The following is a 24,522-nucleotide window of genomic DNA, read 5'->3' on the forward strand; positions in this document are numbered from 1 at the left end:
TGGGTGTAAATTAGCTAGAACTCCTCAGTTACTAATAGATTATAAAATGCCATTCCACCCTCTCAATTCCTGCCCCCAGTCTCTCTCTACTCACTTTGATCTGGATTTGTTGTTCCAGTCTAATGAGTCAGAGTGAAGATAAGAACATTATTATTCTGCTTTTAGCAGACCTGTGGCAAAAAGCCCTGGCTAAAAAGATCGTGCAGTAGCAGAGGCATAGCTGGGGATGATGTATAGGATGTTGACTTTCTATTTTCTCACCACTAAGAACTCTCTTTTTATTATTTCTCTCACATTGACTAAATTTTCAAAGCTCATAACTACCAAGGAAACTAGCTCATTTACTCCTAAGTCATTTTCATATTTATATTGCTTATGTTGATCTAGTGCAAATAACTACAAATACAATTTTTAAAGAGAATATTAAATGCTATTGACCTAAAATAGTGATGGTAATAAAAATCAAATTTAATAAGTCTGAATGTAGGGACATGGCTGTCTATTATTTTGTATACATTTCGGGGTTTTTTCCTAGTGAACATTAAGAGCATTTTTGAAGGTATATTCAGCTTTATTCTTTAAAATGGCTGACATTTTCAGATAGAAGGAACATGTGTAATATCATAAAGTTTTTTGAATATTGAAATTAGTTCTCTGAGCACTACTTTTGGGATTCTACATGGTAGAAATAATTCTGCCTTTAGTGGATTCTTTTTTTTTGAGATGGAGTCTTGCTCTGTCACCCAGGCTAGAGTTCTATGGCACTGCAACCTCCACCTCCCAGGTTCAAGTGATTCTCCTGCCTCAGCCTCCTGAGTAGCTGGAATTATAGGCGCATGCCACCACGCCTGGCTAATTTTTGTATTTTTAGTAGAGACGGGGTTTCACCATGTTGATCAGGCTGGTCTCGAACTCCTGATCCTGTGATCCGCCTTCCTCTGCCTCCGAAAGTGCTGGGATTACAGGCGTGAACCACCTTTATATGGATTCTATACAGTTGGCCTTTATATGGATTCTAAGAGTTTACTATTCTCCTGAGGAAAGATAATCCTTTTTATCCAAAAACTTTCTAGCCAACTGAAGTTCAATAGATGTAGTATTGAACAAATCTCTTAACCTTTCTGGGCCACAGCTTTCTCACTGGGTAAATTGAAAGATTTGAACCAGGTGTTCTATGAGGTCTCTCTCAGTTAAGTTAAAAGTGGGAAGGAGAAAAGAAATAGAGGTGTTGAAGGAAAGGACAGAGGCAAATGTGTCAGTAGTCTTCACAGGGTGCTTGTGAAGCCTGTTTTAATCACAAGCTTTTTTGGTTTTTATGTGAACAGCTGTGTAAGAGAGAGAGAGAAAGAGAGTGAAAGAGAGAAAGGAGAGTAGAGGGAGAGGGAGATGGAGAGAAATATGTTTCTCTGTTTCTTTACCAAGGGTTCAAGAAGACCACAGCCTTGGGCCATGAGCCAGCCCTTAGACACCGCAGCAGACATTGTCCTCAGATATGAGGATGTTTCCAATTGTCAAATGTGTTTTGGCTTCTGGGGACTGGCTGAAATCTGCATCATACCTTGGCCAGGCTACACATAGGTTGCTGTCACTCTCCTGTCACAACTGCCATCTGCTATCCAGAGGACAGCTGCTTGGGAAATGAGGGCCCCATTAACATTCCAGTGCCTCTGGCTCTAGACCTGATAAAACCAGGGCCTTGTGCTGTGAACCTGGACAATTCCCTCTCCATTCCTGTTATTGCTGCTGAGCTGGTCATAAGGAAACCAAGAGTGAGAAGGGAATGCAACAGAAGAAAAAGACCAAAGACCTGGGTTTCAGGGCTGGGAAAGAAAGCAAGACAGAATGGAGGAAATGAGGCCTGCAGGACATGGAGTCTTAAATGTTCGCATCACCTTTAAAGTAGCCTGTCACAGCTGCCTTCCGTGACCCTTCAATGCCCTCATGCCTTCTCCAGATAGAAATGGAGCATCCCTTCTTGGAAGCCAGGCTTCAGCTGATAGCGAGTCTGAGGTAGAGTACGGCACAGATCAAAGATTGCTTTTTATCTTTACATGTAAAGTGTAAAGGGACAGGATTAGAGCATCTGCCTCTGTCTTTTTGGCCACAAAGACGATTATCAGTAGGGGAAGGGAGACCTGGAGAGTTTATATGATTGACAAAAGTCACCCAAGTTGTTTATGAGCCAAGACTGGAACAGAGCTCTTTGGGCATCTAGCCAGTGTTCTTCCCCAATGTATTACATAGAATGAATTTGTTGCACTACAACACTAATGTTCTGTAACATTTCCCCAAAGACAGTGTTATAATAGTGATATCCATTTACATATGCACTTTTTGTTTTATATATATATGTGTGTGTGTGTTGATTGTATCTATATTTAGATCTCATAATTTAAATTGCTTACAATGATTCATTCATTCGCCCAATGTTTGTTGAATACTTGCTATGTGCCAGGTTCTATCATAGGTTCTAGGAGTACAAAGATGTGTAAAACATGATTCTTGCTCTTAAATATAATAACTCTCAACCCAGTGGAGGAAACAAACACATTTAAAAACAAGAAGAATAGTGCAAATACAAAGAAAGCTAGACTGAGTTTATGATGCAATCAAAGAGGCAGGCACCCAACTGAAGTTAGGAGGGTGAGAAATGGTAGCAGCTCCAGGAGAAAGGTTTTCTGAAGATGTAACACCTACACTATGTCTTAAATGAGTAGTTCTCAAGGCCAGGTGGGACAATATATAAGCATTTCATGCCTCAGATTCTAAGAGATGACAGTCATTATGTTATGGGACTCTGTAGTCACATTTACAGTTGTCTTTAACCTAGCAAGATCTTGAAATGTACTTTGGAGATCTTGCAAATAATATCTGTTGCTTGATTTGCAATGAGCTCTGAGATTGCAATTCCTGTATGGTCTAGTAGTAGTCTTAGCAGAAACGAGAAGTCTAGAAAAAGGTGAAGTAAATAATTTCAGTGAAGAACTTATAACTCTACTAAAAACAAGCCTGCCCAAGGATTCTCTCATATCTGCCTCCCTCTGTCCGGGTCTTCCTCATCCCTTCAGACTGAGTGCAAATCCACTTCTAGGAAGTCTTCCCTGATTTCTCCAATCAGAAGTGGTCTCTCTGTTTTCTGAAGGCACAGAGGTATTACTGCCTCTTGTGTGATATCTAGTATGTCCTACCTTAATTGCAGTTTCAGAAATGTACCTCATTCTCATACCTCAGAGATGTGAGGGATGGAGGGAGGAGCTGGAGCTTCAGGGGATACCACCCCCAGGGGTATCAGGAAGACATGGTAGAAAATTGAATCAGCCCAAAGCAGAGGAGTCAGTACACACAGACACTTCCTCTCTAGTCTCTCTTCTCACTCCATTCATCCTCCAACCAGACAACCTGTCCAGTCCAACCTACATTCACTTACCTGAAGCTGATTGGCTAGGTTATTCTTCCAGGTTGTTGCATAGTGTTTCCTGGGTTTGTAACACCCTCACCATCCTTGTTCACTCCATAAATACCTACCCAAGCATTGCCTGTTTTTTTCACCCTTCTCACACCCTTCCCTCTCTGCCCCACCCCCAGTTAAGCTCAATGACCCTTTTCAGCTTCATTGAGGCATTGATACATTCCTGTTGTAGCACCTTCAACACCATCATACTTCTTGGATGGTGAGCAGCTTGAGGTCACAAACTATGTCTTATTTATTTAAATGTCTCCAGTACCTAATGAATGGGTAAATGAATAAATTTGTATTCTTCTTTTGTCTTCCTTACAGACTTCCTTCCAGAAACTTTGCCTTATTCATCGGTATGACCCCCATCACAGCACCCTTTACTTGGTAGCCTCACAATAGATGTTTGTTGTTGAATGAATGAATCTAGTTATTCACACACATACTTTGACATACCAACCCACAACATTGTGATACTGAGTTGATTCTTTTTAGAACGCCCTATAAAAATGAAGTGTATTTTAAATATTTATCAAAAGAATCCAACTTTGTTAATAGTTTTTAGCCCTCAAACCCCCAATGATGCCTCACCTAAGTGCTGTATGTCTCTCACAGGATGAAGCTACTTGCAGAACAATCTGGCAGAGGTCATCCTAGGAGCACACCTCAGAAACTCCTCACTTTCTATTCTTCCTCTTTCTATTCCCCATGCCTCCCAGGGCAACAGGAATGGGTCAAGACATACCATGTAGTGATGGGCCAGCAAGTGGATCAAAGGAAAGAGAAGACTTCAGTCAATAGTCTTCTCACTGTGGTTTTCCTCTTCCCCATATTCTACACTTTCTGTGACCATATCTCATGTAAATGTGAATGAGGAAGATTAAGAGAGAGTCCCCAAACATAATTTTAGCCTCAAGTTCCTATATGCTTCCTAAGCAAACCTTTATCAGAGATGCAAATGAAAACCTCCTGAACCAGGTATAAATGCTCCAAAGTCCTCTCTTTAACCCTTTTGCAGAAATGAAGTCAGAACAAAAACCAGTGGTTACAATGAGCAGACACAGTGCCCCTCCCCTTCCTCTACTGGTTGTTTCTTCACCTGCTGATACAGCCTCTCTTTCCCAGAGGATTGAAGGGACTCAGAACCCACACAGAAGCTTGCGTTCTGCTTGTGGCTTCAATCATTGTGCTTAGGAGGTACAGAAGGGCCAAATGGTGCTGGACCATGGATGTATGAGAGCTGATGCTGGCCCAGGGTTAAGGCATGAGAAAGGAGGGTGATGCTTAGGAAAGGCCCGTGAAAAAAGATTTGAGGAAGAGAAGTCTTCTCTTCATTCTTTCTTAGGCCATCAGAGATCCTCAGTCTATATGGTAGAGCCTTTGTATGAAATGGAAAATATAGCCCACCTATAGGAGAATGCAGCCCCTCAGACACAGGTGCTCAGGCTGGAAAGTAGAGACCCCACTGAATTTCAGGCCCCAGCCATCTCTGCCAGCTGTCTTTTTATCTATACCACTGTATGCAGCAGCCTCAAGACCGCCACCTAGCCTGGGTCTCACTCCCTCCTGCCTAAACTCTCAGAACCTACCAACTGCAGCACACTCCAGATTCAACACCCACCCTGGATGGGGCTGAGACCAGAGTGCCCATCTCTGTTTTATGGAAAGAAAAACTGTTACCTCTCTCACCCCTCCACTGCTTTCCTACGTCTTTGCTGCCCTATGTGCCCCACCATTTCCTCACCTTTCTCTGTCTCTCTTTCCCCTCAGACCAGGAGGAACCAGCGTGACTCCATGCTGCTCAGAAACCAACAGCTGTGCTCCACATGTCGAGAAATGAAAATGGTAGGCAAGGGGGAAGACAGAAATGGGCACAGGCATCTCAGGGTGCAGCACTGCCCTTCCCCACCAAGCCCTGTGGAGAGAGAGAGTGATGGGACCCATTGCAAGGAGGGCCTAGGTAAAGGCTGCCAAGGAGGAATGGTTGGTCCTGGAAGCAGCATCGACTGACAGAACATGGTAAACCTTCTCCATTTCAACAAGCCAAAGGGTAACCAAGATAGGTGGGCCAGAGTAGAGATGCAATGAGCCACTTCGCCTTGGGCTCCTAAGTAACTTACAAACTCTCAGAGGCTTAGGGGATTATGAAGCTCCTTCTCCCTCCTTAATGTAGCCCTCACGCAACACATATGCACACACTCATTTCTCCACCATAACAATCAGAAGACAAACAGCTTCATCTTTGGGTTTACTGTTAATTTAGTTTGCACCTCAAGAGAAAGACTGGGGAGAGAGTCTACAGTACTTTCTAGGTAGTCGGGGGTGGTGCCAGCTGCCTTGGATACTTGTAATATGTAGTGGAGAATGGTAGTCGGGAAGGAGTATTAGGAAAAGAAAGAAGGAGAGCAAGGGAGATGTGGAGGGAACAAAAACGAACTCCTGCCACCTATCACAGTTGCTGAATCAGAGGCCTGATTCAGGAAGGATGCTAGACTAGGCTGGAGTTAGGACTTGGGTTAAATTAAGAATTAGAGTTAGCATTGGGATGGTTGTTAGCGTCAGGGTAAGGAAGAGGCTTTGGTTAAGGGTTAATTTAGCAACATGATTAGGTTTGACGTAAGAGCTGAAGAAGGGTTTCTTCAACTCTGATATCCTATAATTCTCCTTTGACTTCGGGAGAAAGGTGGGGCTAAATGTGTAGGCTAAATGTGCTTTAAAGGAATGGAAGAAAAATGGAAGGTATAAGAGAAGCTCCTTCACTGAGTTCATGGCAAGTCTTCAGGTCAGTCGGATATGAAAGAGAGTGGCAGTTTTGTGAAATTTTTATGTGGGATTTAGAAATTTAACTGAAGCTGCTGGCAAAGCTGCACCTGGATGTTGCCATCTATGTTCATTTTCTACATAATTAGGGTCATTGTGTGTGTTAAATATTAGCATTGGCTGGAGTCTGGGAAACTAGAATTGGGATTTCTCCTGGTCTTATTCCTGGAATCCCTTGTGTCCACATTTAGAATGCACTAACACCAGGCCTAAGCTGGCCTTGGCCAGCTGGCACACTTGAGACGTCAGCAGCAGTCCTCTTTCTCAAGACCTCTTCTCTGACCTTTGCCATTGTCCAGGAATGATAGAAGTGGAGCATGCTGTAATTTTACCATTTATTGCAGCTTCTAAAAGGAAGGGCTTCAAACACAAAAGTGCCCAGGGACTCTTCTCTACTGCTGTCAGAACCTAGTGAGAAACTACAGAAAGTTAGAAAATAAACATGAAATACCCTTGCCTCACTCTATGCAGTAGCACCTCAAAGTCCTCCCAAGGGGAAGGACTGCAGATCTGCTGCAGTCACTGTGACACCCCTTCTTTCTCAGCAGTGAGTTGAATAGAAATACTGGGGAATATATAAAAAGACTCCTAGGAATAGAAGGGAACTTCCACAACCTAATAAAGAGCAGCTTGGAAAACCAACAGCTGACACCCTGCTTAATGGTAAAAGACTGGATACTTTCCCCTAAGATTAGAAACAAGGCAACAATCTGTTCTGTTGTTGTCAGTCTGTTCCTGACACTTCTACTCAACATTTTACTATACACGCTATCCAGAAATATAAGAAAAAGAAATAAAAGCCATCCACATTAGAAAGAAAGAAGTACAACTAGTCTATTTGCAGATGATATGATCTTATATAGAGAAAGTCCTAAGGAATGCATAGAAAACTATTAGAGTTAATAAATGGATACAGCAGTGTTGAGGATACAAGATCAATATATGAACCTCAATTTATGTTAATAGCAGTGAACAATCCAAAAATGAAGAAAAGAATGCCATTTGTAATAGCATCAAAAATTATTTTGGAATAAATTTAACAAGAGAAGCACAACAGCTATACAATGAAAAGTATAAAACATTGTGGAAAGAAAATTTAAAAGGCCTAAATAAACGGAAAGAACCCCGTGTTTATGGATTGGAACACTTAACATTGTAAAGATGGTATACTCCCCCAAACTGATCTACATATTTAATGTAATCCTCAAAATCCCAGATGCCATTTTATAGAAATTTGCAATCATATCTTAAAATTTATATTAAAATGCAAGAGATCCAGAATAGCCAAACAACCTTTAAAAAGAAGAACAAAGGTGGAGGTCTCACACTTCTTGATTTTAAAACTAACTACAAAGCTATGGTCAGGACTGTTGTTCATTCCTCTTAATAGAAATTAAGTACTGTGTGGTACTTCCATAAAGATAGACAAATAGATCAACGGAATAAAATTGAGAGTTCAGAAGTAAATTCTTACATTTATAAACAATTGATTTTTGACAAAGGCACCAAGACAGTTCAATGAGGAAAGAATAGTATTTTCAATAAGTGGGACAGGGGCAGCTGCATAGATACATACAAAAGAATGAATTTGTACCTCTTCCTCACACCATGTACAAAAATAACTCAAAATAGGTCAAAGACCTAAATGTAAGACCTAAAACCATAAAACTCTTAGAAGAAAACATAGGTATAAAGTTTCATGACCTTGGATAAGGCAATGGTTTCTAAGATAGGACACCCAAAGCACAAACAACAAAAGAATATAGATAAATCAGTCTTCATCAAAATTTTAAACTTTTGTGCTACAAGGAACATCATCAAGAGCATGACAAGACAACCCAAATATTTGCAAATCAACAGATGAAGGATTATATCACATAGGGGACTAGTATCTGGAATATATAAGGAACACTTACAACTCAACAATAAAAAGGCAAACACCCTAGTTGAAAAGTGAGCAAAAAGTTTCAATAGACACTCTCTAAAGAAGATCTACAAACGACCAATAAACACATGAAAAGATACTCAACATTATTTGTTATTAGGCAAATGCAAATCAAAACCACAATGATATACACTTTCCATGCACTAGGATGGCTGTAATAATATTAATAATAAAACAGTGGATAATAACAAGTGTTGGCCAGGATGTGAAGAAATTAGAATCCTCATAAGTTGCTGATAGGAATGTAAAACAGTACAGTTGCTTTGGAAAACAGTTTGGGAATTCCTCAAAACCTTAGACACCGAGTTACCATATGACCCAGCAATTCCATTCCTAAATATGTACCCAAGAGAATTAAAAACATATTGACACACAAACTTCTACAAGAATGTGCATAGCAGCCATATCTTAATAGCTGAAAAGTGGAAATAACCCAAATGCTTATAACTTGATTAATGAATAAACAAAATGTGATCTATCTATATAATAGAATATTAATCATAAAAAAGAATGAAGTACTAAAACATGCTATAACATGGATGAACCTTGAAAACATTTTGCTAAGTAAAAGAAACCAGATGCAAAAGATCACATATTATATTGGTTCCATTTATATGAAATGTCCAAAATAGGAAAATTCATAGAGACAGAAAATAGACAGTGGTTGTCAAAGATTGGGGGGAGGAGTGAGTGAGAAGTAATTGCTAATAGGTATGTGGTTTCTTTTTGGGGTCAAGAAATGTTCTAGGAGTAAATAATGGTGATTGTTTTACAACTTTCTGAATATACTAAAAACTACTAAATTGTACATTATGATGGTGACTTATAATACATGATATCATAAATACCAATAAAAAGAAATTAGCACTAAATAAAAGCACAAAATGAATGAATCTCAAAAAAATGTAAATAGGACCTGGTTATATAACTATTCATATTCCTATGTAACCTTGGGCCAGAAGCTCATTCATTTAGTGCAGAAGAAATACCTACTGACATTTATGGTTGTGAATCACCAGGGATATTTGCCTTGGTTTTATCTAGGCTGTGTTTTATGACATCTCTGCTCCAAACAGCTCATTTTCCCCTTCATGCACCTATTTTGTAGTCCTTCTGTTATCTGCATTGCTCTCTAATTAACACTTTCAAGTCCCTTAAAAGTAGGACGGTCAAGCTAGACATACTGTAAACAGATATTCTCTAGCATATATACTTAAAAATTGTTTCAAAATAATTTAAGTTTATTTCAACACATATTTATTGATTGTCTGCCATGGGCCAGGTACTTAGGTAAACTGCAAAGAAAAAAAAAAAAAGAAAGACATAAGACCTGTCTTTAAGGAGTCAACAAATAAATAATGACAATAGAATGTGATCAATGTAAATAGAAATAGATCTGATGGGGAGTGAAGGGGCAGTGAAAGTAAATATCAGGGAAGTCTTCCTTGAAGAAAAAAGACTATTCGGGGTTTTCAAGAGTGAATAGGAGTCTATCACAGTACCCTTTTTCTCAAAAACAAAAATCCTGTCTTTGGCAGGCAGCTTTGTTCTGATGTCGCCCCTGTAGCACAGTTCATTCATACAACAGCACTGGCTGGATTTAGGGGATTTAGAACAGGAATCATGCTATTCAGGAGGAGTTAGGGTTTCCTGCATCTTCCCTTATAGCAGAGTCAACTTATATACATTTTTGAATAAAGCAGTCTGTCTCTAGTACATTCTCATCCACTTTTATGTTTAGAAATCTCTCCTCAGGTTCTTACTAAAGCCTTGGCTGCCCCCACTATGCCCAGAGACTCCTCGTTACCAGATCACCTCCTCTCCCTCTCCCATCCTTTCTTCAGCTAATGAGTTAGGAGAACAAGCTGATTAAACATAGTATGTTCTTGGCTTTTGTATAGCCTTTGCATTCGTTTTTTTTTTTTTTTTTTTTTTTTTTTTTTTTTTTTTTTTTTTGCTATTTTCAAGCACTTCTAAAGGTCCTTAAGACATTGTAACTTTGTTATGTCATAAACTGAAATCATGAGTCACTTGGTACAAGTCACTTAGTAGAGTGACCTGCACCCACATCTTTGTGATTATCATTTTATTATTATAGCTACAATAATTTTTGAGAAATAATGGAAAAATGCTTCCTAGTGAAAACATTCTTAAAACCAACATCTAGTGCTGGGAACAAACTTGGAAAAGCTCAAGAAAGTGATGTTTCTTAACCAAAAATACTGTAACTGTGCATTGATTTTAGGCCTGTATGAAATACACCTTTAAAATTTCAAGTGTGCTTCAAAGTGGGTTCATTCATTCACTAATTTGATCAAAAATATTTCTTAAACAGACATTGTGTTAGCAGCTGGAAATACAAAAATAGAGACAAGGACTATGCCCTCATAAAGCTGCAAGTCTATTAGGGAACCCAGACATCACACAAGTAACTACAATATAAAGGTTATGAGTATTTTGATCCAGGAGGCCCTAAGAACATAGAGCAGAGGACTACTGAACAGTAGTCCAGCAGTCAGCAGTCTCTGAGAAAGTGATAGCTAACCTGAGACCTCAAGAACATGTGTGTGTTGGGGGTGAGGGCATCTAAACAAACCGATTTTAAAGATTTACTAAATCTGTATATCTAATTTCAACTGATATCCAGGGAAGAACAATGACGCTGGCTTGAGGGAAGGGTGAAATCTTCTGGTTCATTCACATCACAAAAGGATGTATGAAGGACTTTGATATTAAATACAACTCAAATTCACTAAAGTGGTACATTATGTATTTAAATTAGAATGCAGTTATAGGCAGCATTCTAAATGAGACTTTCTTCTTGAGGTACAACCAAGAACAGTGAAAATCCCAGATGATCCAAAAGTATCCTTTGAGAATTTTATGAGTCATAGGTAAGTCAACAATTTAAATCAGGACATGACTTAATTCTCATTATATCTGAGGACACAGGAGAGTGGATTGAGAAGCATAGTTAGAGGAATGTTTAAGGAATGCTTTGGGAACAGGATTCTTGACTGTTTTTTTTTTTTCAGGTTAAACCAAATCATTAGATCAAAAAAGAAAGTTCGCCTTTTTGCTTGAACAACTACTGAAAGTATTGCAGAAAGTATAATCTTCCTTTCCACCTTCACAAGAACAATATAAGAAATAGAATAGGAAATTTCTTTGATAATTCAGATGGAACTAAATACAAGTTCTCCATGTAGATGACGTATCTAATCTCCAAGATATGGAAGATTACACATAATCTTTCCTTAGTCCAAGATGTTCTCTGCTACGTTTTAGTAACTAAAATTCCTCTTTATCAGTTTGTTTGGTTGTTATTTAAAGCTTTTTTATTTTCTTTATCAAGATCGCATATAACAGATATAAAGTCCAATTGGAATTCTGATTTTTTTGTGTGTTTTGTGTTGTTTTGTTTTTTTCTTTTTGAGATGGAGTCTCTCTCTGTCGCCCAGGCTGCAGTGCGGTGGCGCAATCTTGGCTCACTGCAACCTCCACCTCCCAGGTTCAAGCAATTCTCCTGCCTCGATTTCCCAAGTAGCTGGGATTACAGGTGCCCACCACCATGCCTGGCATTTTTTTTTTTCTTAGTGGAGATGGGGTTTCACCATGTTGGCCAGGCTGGTCTCAAACTCCTGACCTCTGGTGATCTACCCACCTCGGCCTCCCAAAGTGCTGTGATTACAGGTGTCAGCCACTGCGCCCGGCCTGGTTTTTCAAAGATTTTTTTTCTTCTATATTTAACTATTAGGGAAGAAGGACTCTGTTTTTACTTTATTACGACATGCAAAACATGGACTCATTCTGAATAGGACATCAACACAGGTCAACTTGCATTGCAGTAGATGGTTGGAAAGTAGACATATACTCACCCTGACATATGACTAACCAAGAAAGCTATATGTAATCTAATGGCCATTTTAATTTTTTCCTCATACAGAAAGCAATAACGTAGAAAAATAAATAGGTTTTTTTAACCTTATGTTGCACAGTGGTACATGTCCTGATTCCATTTATGACCTTAGGGCCATTTGTTCCAGACTCAAATATAGACCCAGATACACTGAAAACATGTACCCAGTTCCTGGCCAAGGTAGACAAGGTTATGGAGGAAGTGGCTATTTGAGCAGTACAAGCTCCATCAATAATAACATTTACCTGTACTGACTCTATAGTTTTAAAGAGCTCTTATATGATAGAGGTAATTCTAATAAATATTCATTATGAACTTTAAATGGAAAACTGAAGCATGTAAAATCAGAGATTTCTGAGCAAAATTCCACCCTTCTGTGAAATAACCTTTTGAAATTTGTTGCCCCATTTTACTTATCTTGCAAGTTTTGTACTTTATTTAAATGCAAAATCCCAGAACATTAATTAGTTGTATTTTAAACAAATAGCTCTTATCCCTCTAAAACTAAGATCAAGGATTGAACCAATCCTAAAATCATGTCAACATCAACCAGATGTATCATGAGACTGATTGTTGTATTCTTTTTTTCAGTGTTTTGGAGGAAAACATACAACTTCTGTTTGAGACTTAACTAGAGTGACTATAAAGCAAGGGCCTGGTTCTATCTTGAACTTTTCCAAATTTGTTCCTAGCACTAGATGTTGGTTTCTTTTTTCATACTTTTTAAGTATCACTGCATATGTAGGCAAGTGCAATTATCTTCACAGAAATTATGTTTTTTTTTTAAAGTGACTTTAATTATAGCCATTGCAGGAATTATAATACTTATGGAATGAAAAGAATGAAGGAAAAAAGGAAGAGAAGGAGAAAAGATGGCAGGATAGATACATATTTGTTGAATTATAGAATAGACAGAGTTTAAACTATTCAGTTCTGAACATACCATCTGCCTGTTTGCCCAAAATGGATAATAGAAGGGGTTTTGCTTTCTCTTTTTCTCAATCTCAGTGACAATTGATTAAAGCAAACTGGCTTAACTCGCTATATTTTTGGTAGCAAAGCAAAAATAATCTTGGAAGTAGAAGCCATGAAATGAATGTAGAGCCTTAGATGGCCCATCAAAGTTTACTAATGTGTCAGTCTTTAGAAATTAAGCAATTTAGACTAATGTAGAAGTGGTTTTGGCTTATATGCATTTTCCTCAAGGGCCACCTCCACAGCCTTGGCCACCAGGAGAAATAGGATGTGGTTAGGGCATTTTCTGTGAAATGGGAAGGTTCTAACCAAAATATTTTCTCAGCTTTACTCTTTAAGGGTTGATTATTGATCTGGAAGAGTTCTGCTTTTTTTTTTTTCTTCTGGAAATTGGAGAACTCTTTCCTTTATTCCTCCTATTTTCAGACCACATATGTTCTGACAGTGGAATAAAACATTCAAAATGAAGGTTTTATCAAAAATCCATGAAAACAACGCTAATCAAAAAGAGGTTGAGAATTAGCAGTCTTTGGACCAATCATCTCGCATTGCTAGAAAGTGGCTTGATCACCAGGTTAACAGGTCTGGATTCAAGAGATCACATGTGTTTAAAAATGTATAAAGAGGCTGGGCACCTTGGCTCACACCTGTAATCCCAGCACTTTGGGAGGCTGAGGTGGGCAGATTGCCTGAGGTCAGGAGTTTTAGACCAGCCTGGCCAACATGGTAAAACCCCATCTCTACTGAAAATACAAAAATTAGCCAGGTGTGGAGGTGTGCGCCTGTAATCCCAGCCCCTCAGGAGGCTGAGGCAGAAGAACTGCTTGAACCCGCGAGGCAGAGGTTGCAGTGAGCTGAGATCACACCACTGCACTCCAGCCTGGGCAACAAGTGCAAAAACTCCATCTCAAAAATAATAATAATAACAAATAAATAAATAAATAAATAAATAAATATGTATAAAGACACATTTCTACCAAGTCCTAGCCAATTAACTAATGTGTTTTCTTATTTCTTCCAATCAGAATGATGAGTCTTCATCAACCCAAATTCCAGACTACCCCTGAGCCTTTCCATGATGACATCCCAACAGGTTTGCTTTCTTTTAGAGTACTTATAGTGTGAAACATACTAGAAAAAAAATGCCGTAGAATAAAAGTCTGATCCCTAAAATAATTTCTAAATTTCCTGAGAAAATTCTCACTTTCTATCCCTTTCTTTTTCACATATTGTCTTTTGACCTGCTGGGATTAGTTCACAGCCCTTCTTTCACTCCAGCACCACCTGTGCCCTCCTTAGGCCTCACTTCCCCTTATCCACGTCATGTTCCTTCCCAGGATCTGTCCACAACATATGGCTGAAGACTTCCGGGGAGATGGGGTACAAACAAAATAAAAGTTCCCTTATTGGCAGTCCTGATGGTATCAATGAAAATGGGAGGGGAACTGCATCTCTATACCCTCAGAGTGGCCTCACCAAGGCCCTGAACCTTTCACTCCACCAGCTCCCTAAAATACCTGCCTTCTCCCAGCAGCTGCCTGTGCTATTCTTATCTTCACTTGCTGTTGATAGAAACAAGGAAAGAAGCTCTATTTCAGGCTTCAGCATTGACCTAAGTCTCAGCTTTAGTTAAGGCAACACTGGGCTGGTGAAGATGGAGTGAGCCATTATTTGGGGTAATATAATTCAAGGGCTTACTGCAGCACAGGCTGTCACTTTAGTGACTGTCCATTTTCTCATTTGCTCCCATATTAACTGAAGCCACTTGAATTTTTCTTTCTTTTGATACATACAGTAAAGAAAATCAGGATCACTTTCCTCACTCTATACATATGGAAAACTCTTTTATCTTAGGAGGTTGCAGGGGAACTAGGCCAGAACTAAAAAGATATTTAGAAAGGAAATTTGAGGATTGAAAGGATGTCTTGAGGGGATGCCAAAAGGGAGGACGAGAAACTCAGGTTACAGCTGAGGTTTGGGGATATCCACTCGAGTGGAATGAAAGTCTTCCAGTCCTAATCAATCACTTCTTATGTATCCCAAAATATTGGCCTAGCTCATGGCTGTCATTCAGCCAAAGTGGAACCAAGAGCCTGGAGCTAAGAGTACCCACCCAACAAAAGCTGCCCACTCTGCTGTTCCCTGGTCTATGACCACCTCATTCTTTTGAAGCCAAGAGAACATGGGTGATAGGCATGTGCAGTTGATGTCATAGTTATCTGTGCCAGCCACACACTCATTCTGAGTTTCCTTTGGACCTGGATTTTTTCAGACCTGCCTTGCAAAGGAATGAGTCACACACATACACACCCACCATTGTATACCTTTCCCTCAGCAAGAATACATTTTTTGGCCCTAGAGAACAATGTAACAAGATGCCTTTCATCAATTTATTATCTCTGGGAGTATACTTCAATTAGCAATTTAAGAGCTAGATTTTGTGTGCTCGGGAACAGCATGTTATGTTCTTGGACGGTCCTGGTTCTTATCTGTAGAGTTCATCCTAGAACAGTGATCTTAGAGGTGGGACTACAGGGAGAGTAGTTGTAAAACTTGCTAGGAGCTGAAGCTTGGTAGATCTACTGTTTATTATAGTCATGACCCTTCTGAGCTGACTTTGCTCTTGTATGTGCTCTTAGAGGTCATGAAAAAGGCACTAGCCTAGAATCAATGAGACCTCGGTAGGAATCCTAGTCTTGCTGTATAGGCTTGGTCTCTGTGTGCTCACCTGTAAAACCAGAATAGCATGTTGTCCCACTGAAAGCTAGACCTTTGGTACAAGTAGTCTTCACCTTTGACTGACCCAGGAAAACTGCTGACACTGCTCCAGCCCCGCTGGTTTATATAGCTTAGACATGTCCATACTGTGGTACTTGCTGCTTATTGCTGAAGCCAGCTTCCACCTGTGCTGTGTTCCCTGTGGATTGCTACAAATACCAAGTGACTGACTCATCCCAGTGAACAACATTACCGCCAATGACTGTCTAACTCAACTGTTGGTCACAATGATTGCCAGCATTTTTTTCTGGACTCTGCTTTTCATTACATATTATCAATAATTATTAATGACAACAAAGGAAATAGAAAGAACTTATCTTTACAAGTGATGGAGATTCCTTCATGAATCTTTGACCTGATCCCAGAATCCCATGACACCCACAGACTCTTAATCTCAATAAACATTAATATAGATGCTAACCACCTGATGTGAGCCTACCACCTGGCACAGTGGTAGGATATGGCACAAAGAGCACTGGGTTAGGATTAAGGATATCTGAGTTCTGGTTCTTAATCCATTAGTGCCTGTGACCTTAGACTGCTGTTCCCTCTTCAGTACAGTGATAAGACTGAACTGGAACCAAGGTTTGTGATCCTGTAATGTCTCTATCTCTCATTCAGCTGGACTTTGTTCTCTGGAGCTTGTTCCAGAGAATTCAGAGTTCCAATTCTCTTAGTCACTCAGTGATTCCCAATGGGAAGGTGTTATTTCATGCACTGGTTTACCCCCATTCAAGTAATCTGTTTTCTGGAAAAACAGAATATTAACCAACTTTTAATAAATCATATTTGAAGAAGAGGTAGGGTAAGGATTTTAAAGAACCCCAAAATAAATTATTTCACAAAATACAGTTTTCTTTTGAAATGCAAAAGTACTTTCTCTGCCTACTGTAGCCTTTTTGTAAGATCATATTTATTTCTTATTTTTATTTTTTTAAAGAACAGAACTATATATGTGTCCCTTAAAAGTCTCCTGAGAATTGAATCTTCTTTTCTCTCTGACTCGTATTACAACATCAGACATGTTTTATCTTCATTTTTAATTTAATGGGTAATGACGTCTAATACTTGAGTTTTGTTTCTGGATACTCCTTTTGGCCTCATTGACAAGATTTGTAAAAGTTTAAATGTTGTGAGGGGAAAAGGCAATTTTATTAAAAGAAATCATTAGGTGAAGTTTTTGTTCCATTTTCTTTTCTTCCTTTTCTTAAGAAAAAAAATAAAAGGTGGATTTGAAAAACAAAATATTAGGTGAATTTTAAATCTGTTTTATAAGGTTGAAGAAGTCTTTGTTGGCCTGTGCTTATTTTGAGTTTCTTTAAGAATAGAATCTAAATAGTACTTGTCCTTCCTTCCTTCTTGTACTGTCATCCAGAAAGCATTCACTACAGACTGCCCATTCTGGGCCCCAGGACAGCTGTCTTCCACGGACTACTGACGGAGGCCTACAAAACTCTAAAAGAGAGACAACGTTCTTCCTTGCCCAGAAAGGAACCAATAGCCAAGATGATGAGGCAGTGAGCGGTAGGAGCTCATCACCTCCCAGACTCCCAGAGAGAAAATAACCTTGCCAAGTCAATCTTTGACACTGGCACCTTCTCCTCACAATTTTCTCTCCTCTCCCAAAAGATGATTTAATTTTGCCTTCCTAAGATTGCTAGTATTCTAGCTGTTACCTCTATCTTCTCTCTCATGTCTCCTAAACATAAAATGGTTTAATTTACATGATTATAAAGATCTGTTGATGAAAATGGAACATGGTAACTGTCTCTCATTTTATTTTGTTAAAGATTCCTCTCTATGTTAAAGTGGAAAACATCCTTCTGTTTTTAAGCCACAAGTTTTCTATGAAAGTTATTTCAGTTCTTTCCTCAGAACAGGGGCCAGAGATGGCTCCATGAAATCCCTCATGAATTCAGCTTATTAAGAATAAAGGAATAGGCTAGGTGCAGTAGCTCACACCTGTAATCCCAGCACTTTGGGAGGCCAAGGTGGGTGGATCACTTGAAGTCAAGTGTTCAAGACCAGCCTGGTCAACATGGCAAAAACCTGTCTCTACTAAAAATACAAAAAGTAGCCGGGTGTGGCTGGTAGCAGGTGCCTGTAATCCCAGCTACTCGGGAGGCTGAGTCAGGAGAATCGCTTGAACCCAGAAGACAGAGGTTGCAGTGAGCCAAGATCACACCACTGCACTCCAGCCTGGGCAACAGAGTGAGACTCCATCTCAAACAAAATAAAATAAAATAAGTGTAAAAAAGAATAAAGATGTGGGGCCCAGCACAGCGGCTCAAGCCTGTAGTCCCAGTGCTTTGGGAGACTGAGGCAGGAGGATCACTTGAGACCAAGAGTTTAAGACCAGCCTGGGCAATAAAGGGAGACCCCTATGTCTACAAGAATAAATAATAATAAAAAAAAAATAAAGAAGAAAAAGAGAAGTTGCCCTCTAGCCTTATCTCTGTTGGTTAACTCTGGTAGACGACAGAGGATACTGTGATGTACTGACTGGAAAATGGCAAGACATTTGTTATTGCAACCCAGAAGCACAGGAACTGTGCCTTGCCTTGCCCTTCTCATGTCACTTCCTTTAGTGCCTCTCATATGTTAGAAGTTCAGCTAATCCTTGCTTAATAAAAACCATACCTAGTGCGTGTATTATGTAGCTTAATTACTTTGGTTGGAAGATGTATGCATCCAGATTTGTCCCAGTCTCTGTGTCCATCTGCAGTATGAGGGAAACAAAAGAAAACTCTAGGCTAGTAAATATTATATTTATAGGCACATATGTTTCATGCGTCCAGCTTCCGGGGTGGGGGCCGGTGGTTATATATATAAAAAGAACACCTCTGTTCTTCAAGAAGCAATGATCTTGTCATATCTCAAGATCCTGACTAACTGGAAACTGAATCAACATGTGAGAACCAACTTCTGCCTGACTGTATTTGAAGAATGCTAAAAGTATCATCAGACTTTGAAAACCTACTGTTGACTTTTCTCTAATATCTCTGTCGAGTGACTGGATTAACCAGATAAGTGAGTAAAAACATCCTGACATCCCTTTCCCTACAGGGCTGGAGACACAAGGGTACATCATGGATACTGGGAATTCACATAATCTGGGGACCCCCGGAGTCTCTGAAGCCCTTCCAGAGTGTCTGTGACTTTACTTGAAGAATGGACTTCAAAAATCTCAAACAAATGGCCTTGTCCTTAAATTGGCCTCACTTATTGCACCAAAAAAAAAAAAAAAATAGACAAACAAAAACAGAAAAACTTGCTTGATTGTCTTGAATTCCTCGTAGGCTATGATTCTCAGTTTCAGTTCAGCTGGAGTTTAAGAACTCCAAAAACAGTGCCCTTGAATTGTGATACCATTTCAGATAGTTGTCAAAGGAGAGACACATCACAGGTAACAATGTTTCCTTCTTTTGTTGTTGTTGCAGATTAATATATCCAGTGAAAAGATTGGGTGTAACTGTACCCATGCATTATAGAGGATACATGCCCCATTCACAATTATTTGGAACTTTTGAGGTAATCAGAATATTATGTGGCTAGTGAGATAGAATACTTCCCAAATATCTTCAAGATGGCTTCATCCATAGTACTGGGACATTTCTAAAATCTTGTAAAATATAAAATAATAACATCATGTTGTTTGGTAGTACGATGACAGAAATGGATGATCTATAGCAACGGTTCTTAAACTTTTGGTCTTAGGAAATTTTACACTCTGAGGCATTGAAAACGCTAAAGAACTATTTATAATATTAGAAATTAAAATGGAGAAAAATTTTAAACACTTCCAATCAGCTGTCAGAGTGATGACATTATCACCTGTCATGTAGCCTGTGGAAAACTCCACTGTACTTAGGAGGTTTTCCAGAGGCTACTTGAGGCTTCCTGAGAAGAATAAGAAAGGAAAATAACATCTTAGTATTATTATGCAAACAACTGTAACTCACAGATGCTCTGGTAGGGCTTCAGAGACTCCCAGGGGTCCCCAGACTATGTGAATTTCCAGTCTACATGATGTATCCTTGTGTCTCTAGCCCTTTAGGGAAAGGGATGCCAGGATGTTTTTACTCACTAATCTGGTTAATCTAGTCACTCGACAGAGATATTAGAGAAAAGTCAACAGCAGGTTTTCAAAGTCTGATGGTACTTTTTAGCATCATTTACCTCCCTTTGCTCAGATTGTCTACTCAAAAACTTTATAAACTTCATTTGGTTTCTCAAATAGAGTGGGTTGACCAGTTAGCACAAGAAGTCTAGTTCCATTTGAAATCTCATTTCTCTATATGAATGACTGTTAATTTGCTTGGGCTAGTGTGAACTCACTTCCCAGAATCTGAGGTCTAACCTGGACCTAGTGTGGCCTCAGCACACTAGTAATACTCCATCTGCAGCTTTGTTGAATAGTTAGCCAGCTGGTGAACTTCCTTTTCAGTTTACTCCTACAACAAAATCCTGAGAATAAAAGAACTGAGGGAAGAATTTTCTAAATTGGGAAGTCCAACTCTGACATACCCCTCCATGGGACTAACCCAATGCTATTATTTCAATTTAAACTTGCAAAGAGATTTGCATATATGCTGTGTGATTTTTCTCTACCAGTAGTAGTATTTAAAATAAATCTTCTTACATCAAACTTTGCTTCTATTTTTCCTGTGGGAGTCAAAGTTTTGACTCTGCTATCCCTCTTAGCCCAATCCTCCCAGCACTGGGTTGGATCCTTAGAGGTGATAACTTGAGCTTTTCAGTTATTTTACCTGCTGCATGTTTTTAAGCATCATCCAAAAGATCTCTCATAAATAGGCCATGGTAATTTCTTCACTATGAAAATCTACTGATAATGTTACTCCTGGTTCAAAGTAATATATATTTCAGATAAGTTTTGCAAAATGGATAATCTTGGGTAGATTTTTGTTGTTGTTTTAAGATAAAAGCTGCTTTTGCTGTTTGTTGTTGTTGTTGTTGTTGTTGTTTTAAACAAGGACTCTTATTATAATAAACGTCCACTGACATGAGTCAGATACACTATTTCATCTTTCTTCACCCTAACAGGGAATTTTAAAAAACCAATCAATCTACAAAATTCGTTTATTGCCATGAATAGAGAAAAATGCTATATTTAGGAAAAGCCACGCTGGAGCTTTTAAAAACAAATATTTAACTCGTTGTCACATCTAGTTCCCAGTTTAACCTTGGGAAATCCTACAGGCCTCTACTGCCATGTGCTGTCTTCAGGGTCACTTGTATTTTCCCTTCACCAAACTGTCAAAGCTCAGGGGAGACCGGTCAGGAGCCATCACCTCCCAGGCCTTGTGGTAGCACACATTGGAGCTGCCCATTGTTCTGAACATGTCTAAGAATACATAACTTCAAGTAGCCTAAGTGTAACGAGTTTAATAGAACTACCTTGTGTGCTCCTAAGGAAAGCCCTATTTAGAATGTCTTATTTGGGTGTAGTTACTCAGTCTGAGGGAGGTCTTAGGGATGAGAAAGTATTACCAAATAGAGTATGGAAGAGTTTCAAGATGAAGAGGAAGCATGGGTCTTGTTTCTATAAATAAACCTATAAATTCTGAAGAGTCAAGGCGAAATTAGAAAATTTAGAAATGGGTAAAATTTAACCCTTAGAGAAAACAGGGATGATCAATTCTGTTTCAACCATCTCCCTCTCAAAACCATATTAATGTAGCACTTTATTAAATATTATACCTGTTTAATATACCTAATTCTTATCTCTCTAGAAAAATGTAAAGCTTAATGAGGACAAGAACAATATCTCATGCTGACACCATATCCCTGCAGGAGCTACCCGGAACACACTTGAGAGATATTTCAAATGAAAAAATAAAAGTCTATTCCTAAGCTTTCCAAGCAATATGGAAAAAAAATAATAAATGAGGTAAAATCCCTGAATTTGGGACAGCAAAGCTATAAAGGATTTAGGTATTAGGATTCTGCCTTTGAGGAACTAATAGTTTCAATTGTAGAATAAGATACACACACAAACATGCATGCAAATGAAGAACAGTTGTGCACGTCAGTATGCAAATAGGCGTGAGTTATAAACAGGAACACTCAGTGATTGCAGCAAAAAAGCTCTCCATATCACCAACCGTCCAGCTCTCTAGACAGGAACAAAGAGGCAGTTGTGTGAACATCTCAAGAAAGTGGTCAGAGGGGGGAAATAACCATATTCACCCACATGAGAAGTTATTGCTCGTTCTTTGCGAAGTCTTTGGCAAGACATTTAACTGTCTGGCCAATGAAATGCAGAAGAGTGGAATCAGGTACTGGCAGATGTCTGCTGTTTCAAGGAAAACTTGTTCTTAAACCTCTTGGGATTGTCCTCCACTGTCTGTGTTGTGGGGATCATCCTGTAGAGATGTCACATAGCTAGAGTCAGGAAGCCTTTTCTTGCTAGATTCTCACATTGAGAAAAATGCATGAAGAGTAAGATGTGCATAAAAACAACAAGAAAAACATTTGCTAACATTAATTGACTCCAAGGCATGGAACTGTGTGGCTGGAGGACAGAAATTGGCCAAGAAAGAGGATTTTTCAGAGTATACCCATATTTGCTCTTTTAATTTTGAACCATGTGAATGTTTCACTGACTCAAAAACAGAACAAGATGAAACAAACAAAAAAATCTTTTAAAAATTGCCAGAGGGTTAATCTAGGTGATAAGCTATTAACATAACTGTTTGTCTTCCTGACACTCAAGCAACATAGTCCTTGAATACTTACAAGATTTGGACAAGTTTCCAGTTTAAAGAATAAACTTTATCTCTGGTCCTTGGAAGTTTTGCCACTGAGAGGCTTCTACTGGCAAATAGTAACATTTATGTAGCATTTTAAACTTTTCAAAGCACTTTCACTTGTTTTTCCTTTCTGTTTGCATTAAATTTACCGTTGTTGTCCCCATTTAAAAAAAGCAACAATGTTTCATACAGTGCTATCTAATTAGCAAATACAATTATTCCCTGGGGAAATTTTAACCAAAAAAAAAAAAAAATCTCTTTTTTTTCTCTTAAGATCCCAGGTTATTTGGGCAGTATGACATGGACCCAGTCATTCTCTCTGGATCCACCCCAGTGTCACTCAAATTACAGCACCTAGAGAGTAGAATCTAAAATTCCACTAATGCCCTGGCCTAGTGTGGCTATAAGAATCTTAACCTCTCTTGTTCTGGATTTCCTACTTCCTGAAAAACAGACTATTACAGCTTTAGTCTTCCTAGCGCTAAGTCACATTCAGTCTTTCACATTGACTTGCTACTAGCTATAGACTTTTTGTCCTTCTAGTGAGAATTACTGTTCTGACAGCTTTCCTCAGGTTGCTAAAATTTTAACACCTATATCCATGCCCCTATATGATTTCTTATTAGGGTTTATTCTAGCTAGATTCCAGCTAGTTACCATCGCTCTGAATCCAGATTCCATCATTGACTAGTCCTCCCACATTTGACAATCTGGTCTTCTTTTTCTAGGTATTTGATACAAGTGTTGAAAGGAACAGAGTCAGGAACCAGATCCCATAGAATAAATTTAGAACTCTCTCTTTAGATCAGGGATTCCCAGGGAGCTCTTCTTTATATTTTATTGTAAAAAATTCAAATATACACAGAAGTAGAAATAATAGCACAAAAACACCTATAGCTCCTCCCACTAGAGTCTTCAACTGTCAATATTTTTGTCACATTTCCTTCATCTATATATTGTTTTGCTGAACCATTTTAAAATAGATATCATGACATTATACCTCTATATAGTTCAACTTGCAGTTCTTCAACACATAACACCATTATCTCACCTAACAAAATGTGAATAATTCATTATTGTTATATTCACTTAGTCTATACTCAAATTCCCCATTTGTCCTCAACATGAAAATTACAGCAGGTTTGTTCAAAGCCAAGTTATATCAAGGGTGACATATTGCATTTTTCCTCCTTTCATCTAGAACTCCACCTCAGCTTCCTTTTTCATTACATTGATCTTTTGAAGAGACAAAGATAAATTGTTCTGTAGAAGCCAAAGACCTCTTTAAATAATATGGCTCTTCATGTTGTTCATTACAAATGCTGCTATCAAATAAAGGTCATTTATTAAATAATGTTAATTTTCCTTTTTAATAACAAATTTGTATGTAACTACCAATTAGAGATCCTGGTAAACATGAAGTAGCACTCTTATCATTTGGGGTTGACATGATCACAAGGATAAACTCAGAATTATGACACTTTATAAGGGTATAACATTGATCAAGTTATTTGATCAATGGGAAAGACATCTATGGGTTTTTCCTGTGTTCTATAATGAATCTATCTCAGTAATACAGTTCTTAGAAGGACTGATGCAATAAGCATGCAAAGTTTCTATTTAGAATCTCTGATCATAGAAGCAAACACATGTTCTCATTTAATATTTGGAAAGCTGACTTTAAACTAATATTTATCCAATCCACATTGTGTGCTAGTAAAGAGGGTGGTTAGTTGAGCACAATTGATTCCCCACTACCTATTCAACACTGTTAGAGAGATCACATTTCATCCTTAGAATAGCCCTACAAGATAGGCATCACTATCCCTATAACATGGATGAGAAAACTGGATCTCAC

General features: G+C 38.7%; 2 protein-coding genes across 6 annotated transcripts in view; one reads left to right on the top strand and one right to left on the bottom strand.

The window, feature by feature from the left end:
* The window catches only part of C1H1orf105 (chromosome 1 C1orf105 homolog), a 50,389-nt gene extending 32,742 nt beyond the window's left edge, over nt 1–17,647 (top strand). The window contains exons 4-7 of one of the 2 annotated variants that reach the window (XM_011745971.2): nt 5,225–5,299; nt 11,046–11,113; nt 14,139–14,206; nt 17,267–17,647. In XM_011745971.2, the coding sequence (XP_011744273.1) occupies nt 5,225–5,299; nt 11,046–11,113; nt 14,139–14,206; nt 17,267–17,412 (357 nt within the window). In that variant the 3' untranslated portion in view covers nt 17,413–17,647. The remainder of the gene's footprint in view (nt 1–5,224; nt 5,300–11,045; nt 11,114–14,138; nt 14,207–17,266) is intronic. The other variant, XM_011745970.2, reaches the window with a different exon arrangement.
* The window catches only part of LOC105484421 (phosphatidylinositol glycan anchor biosynthesis class C), a 144,061-nt gene that overhangs the window by 57,139 nt on the left and 62,400 nt on the right, over nt 1–24,522 (bottom strand). The gene's annotated exons all lie outside the window — the stretch shown is intronic.

This window comes from Macaca nemestrina, chromosome 1 (genome assembly GCF_043159975.1).
Source record: "Macaca nemestrina isolate mMacNem1 chromosome 1, mMacNem.hap1, whole genome shotgun sequence".
Classification (NCBI taxonomy): Eukaryota; Metazoa; Chordata; class Mammalia; order Primates; family Cercopithecidae; genus Macaca; species Macaca nemestrina.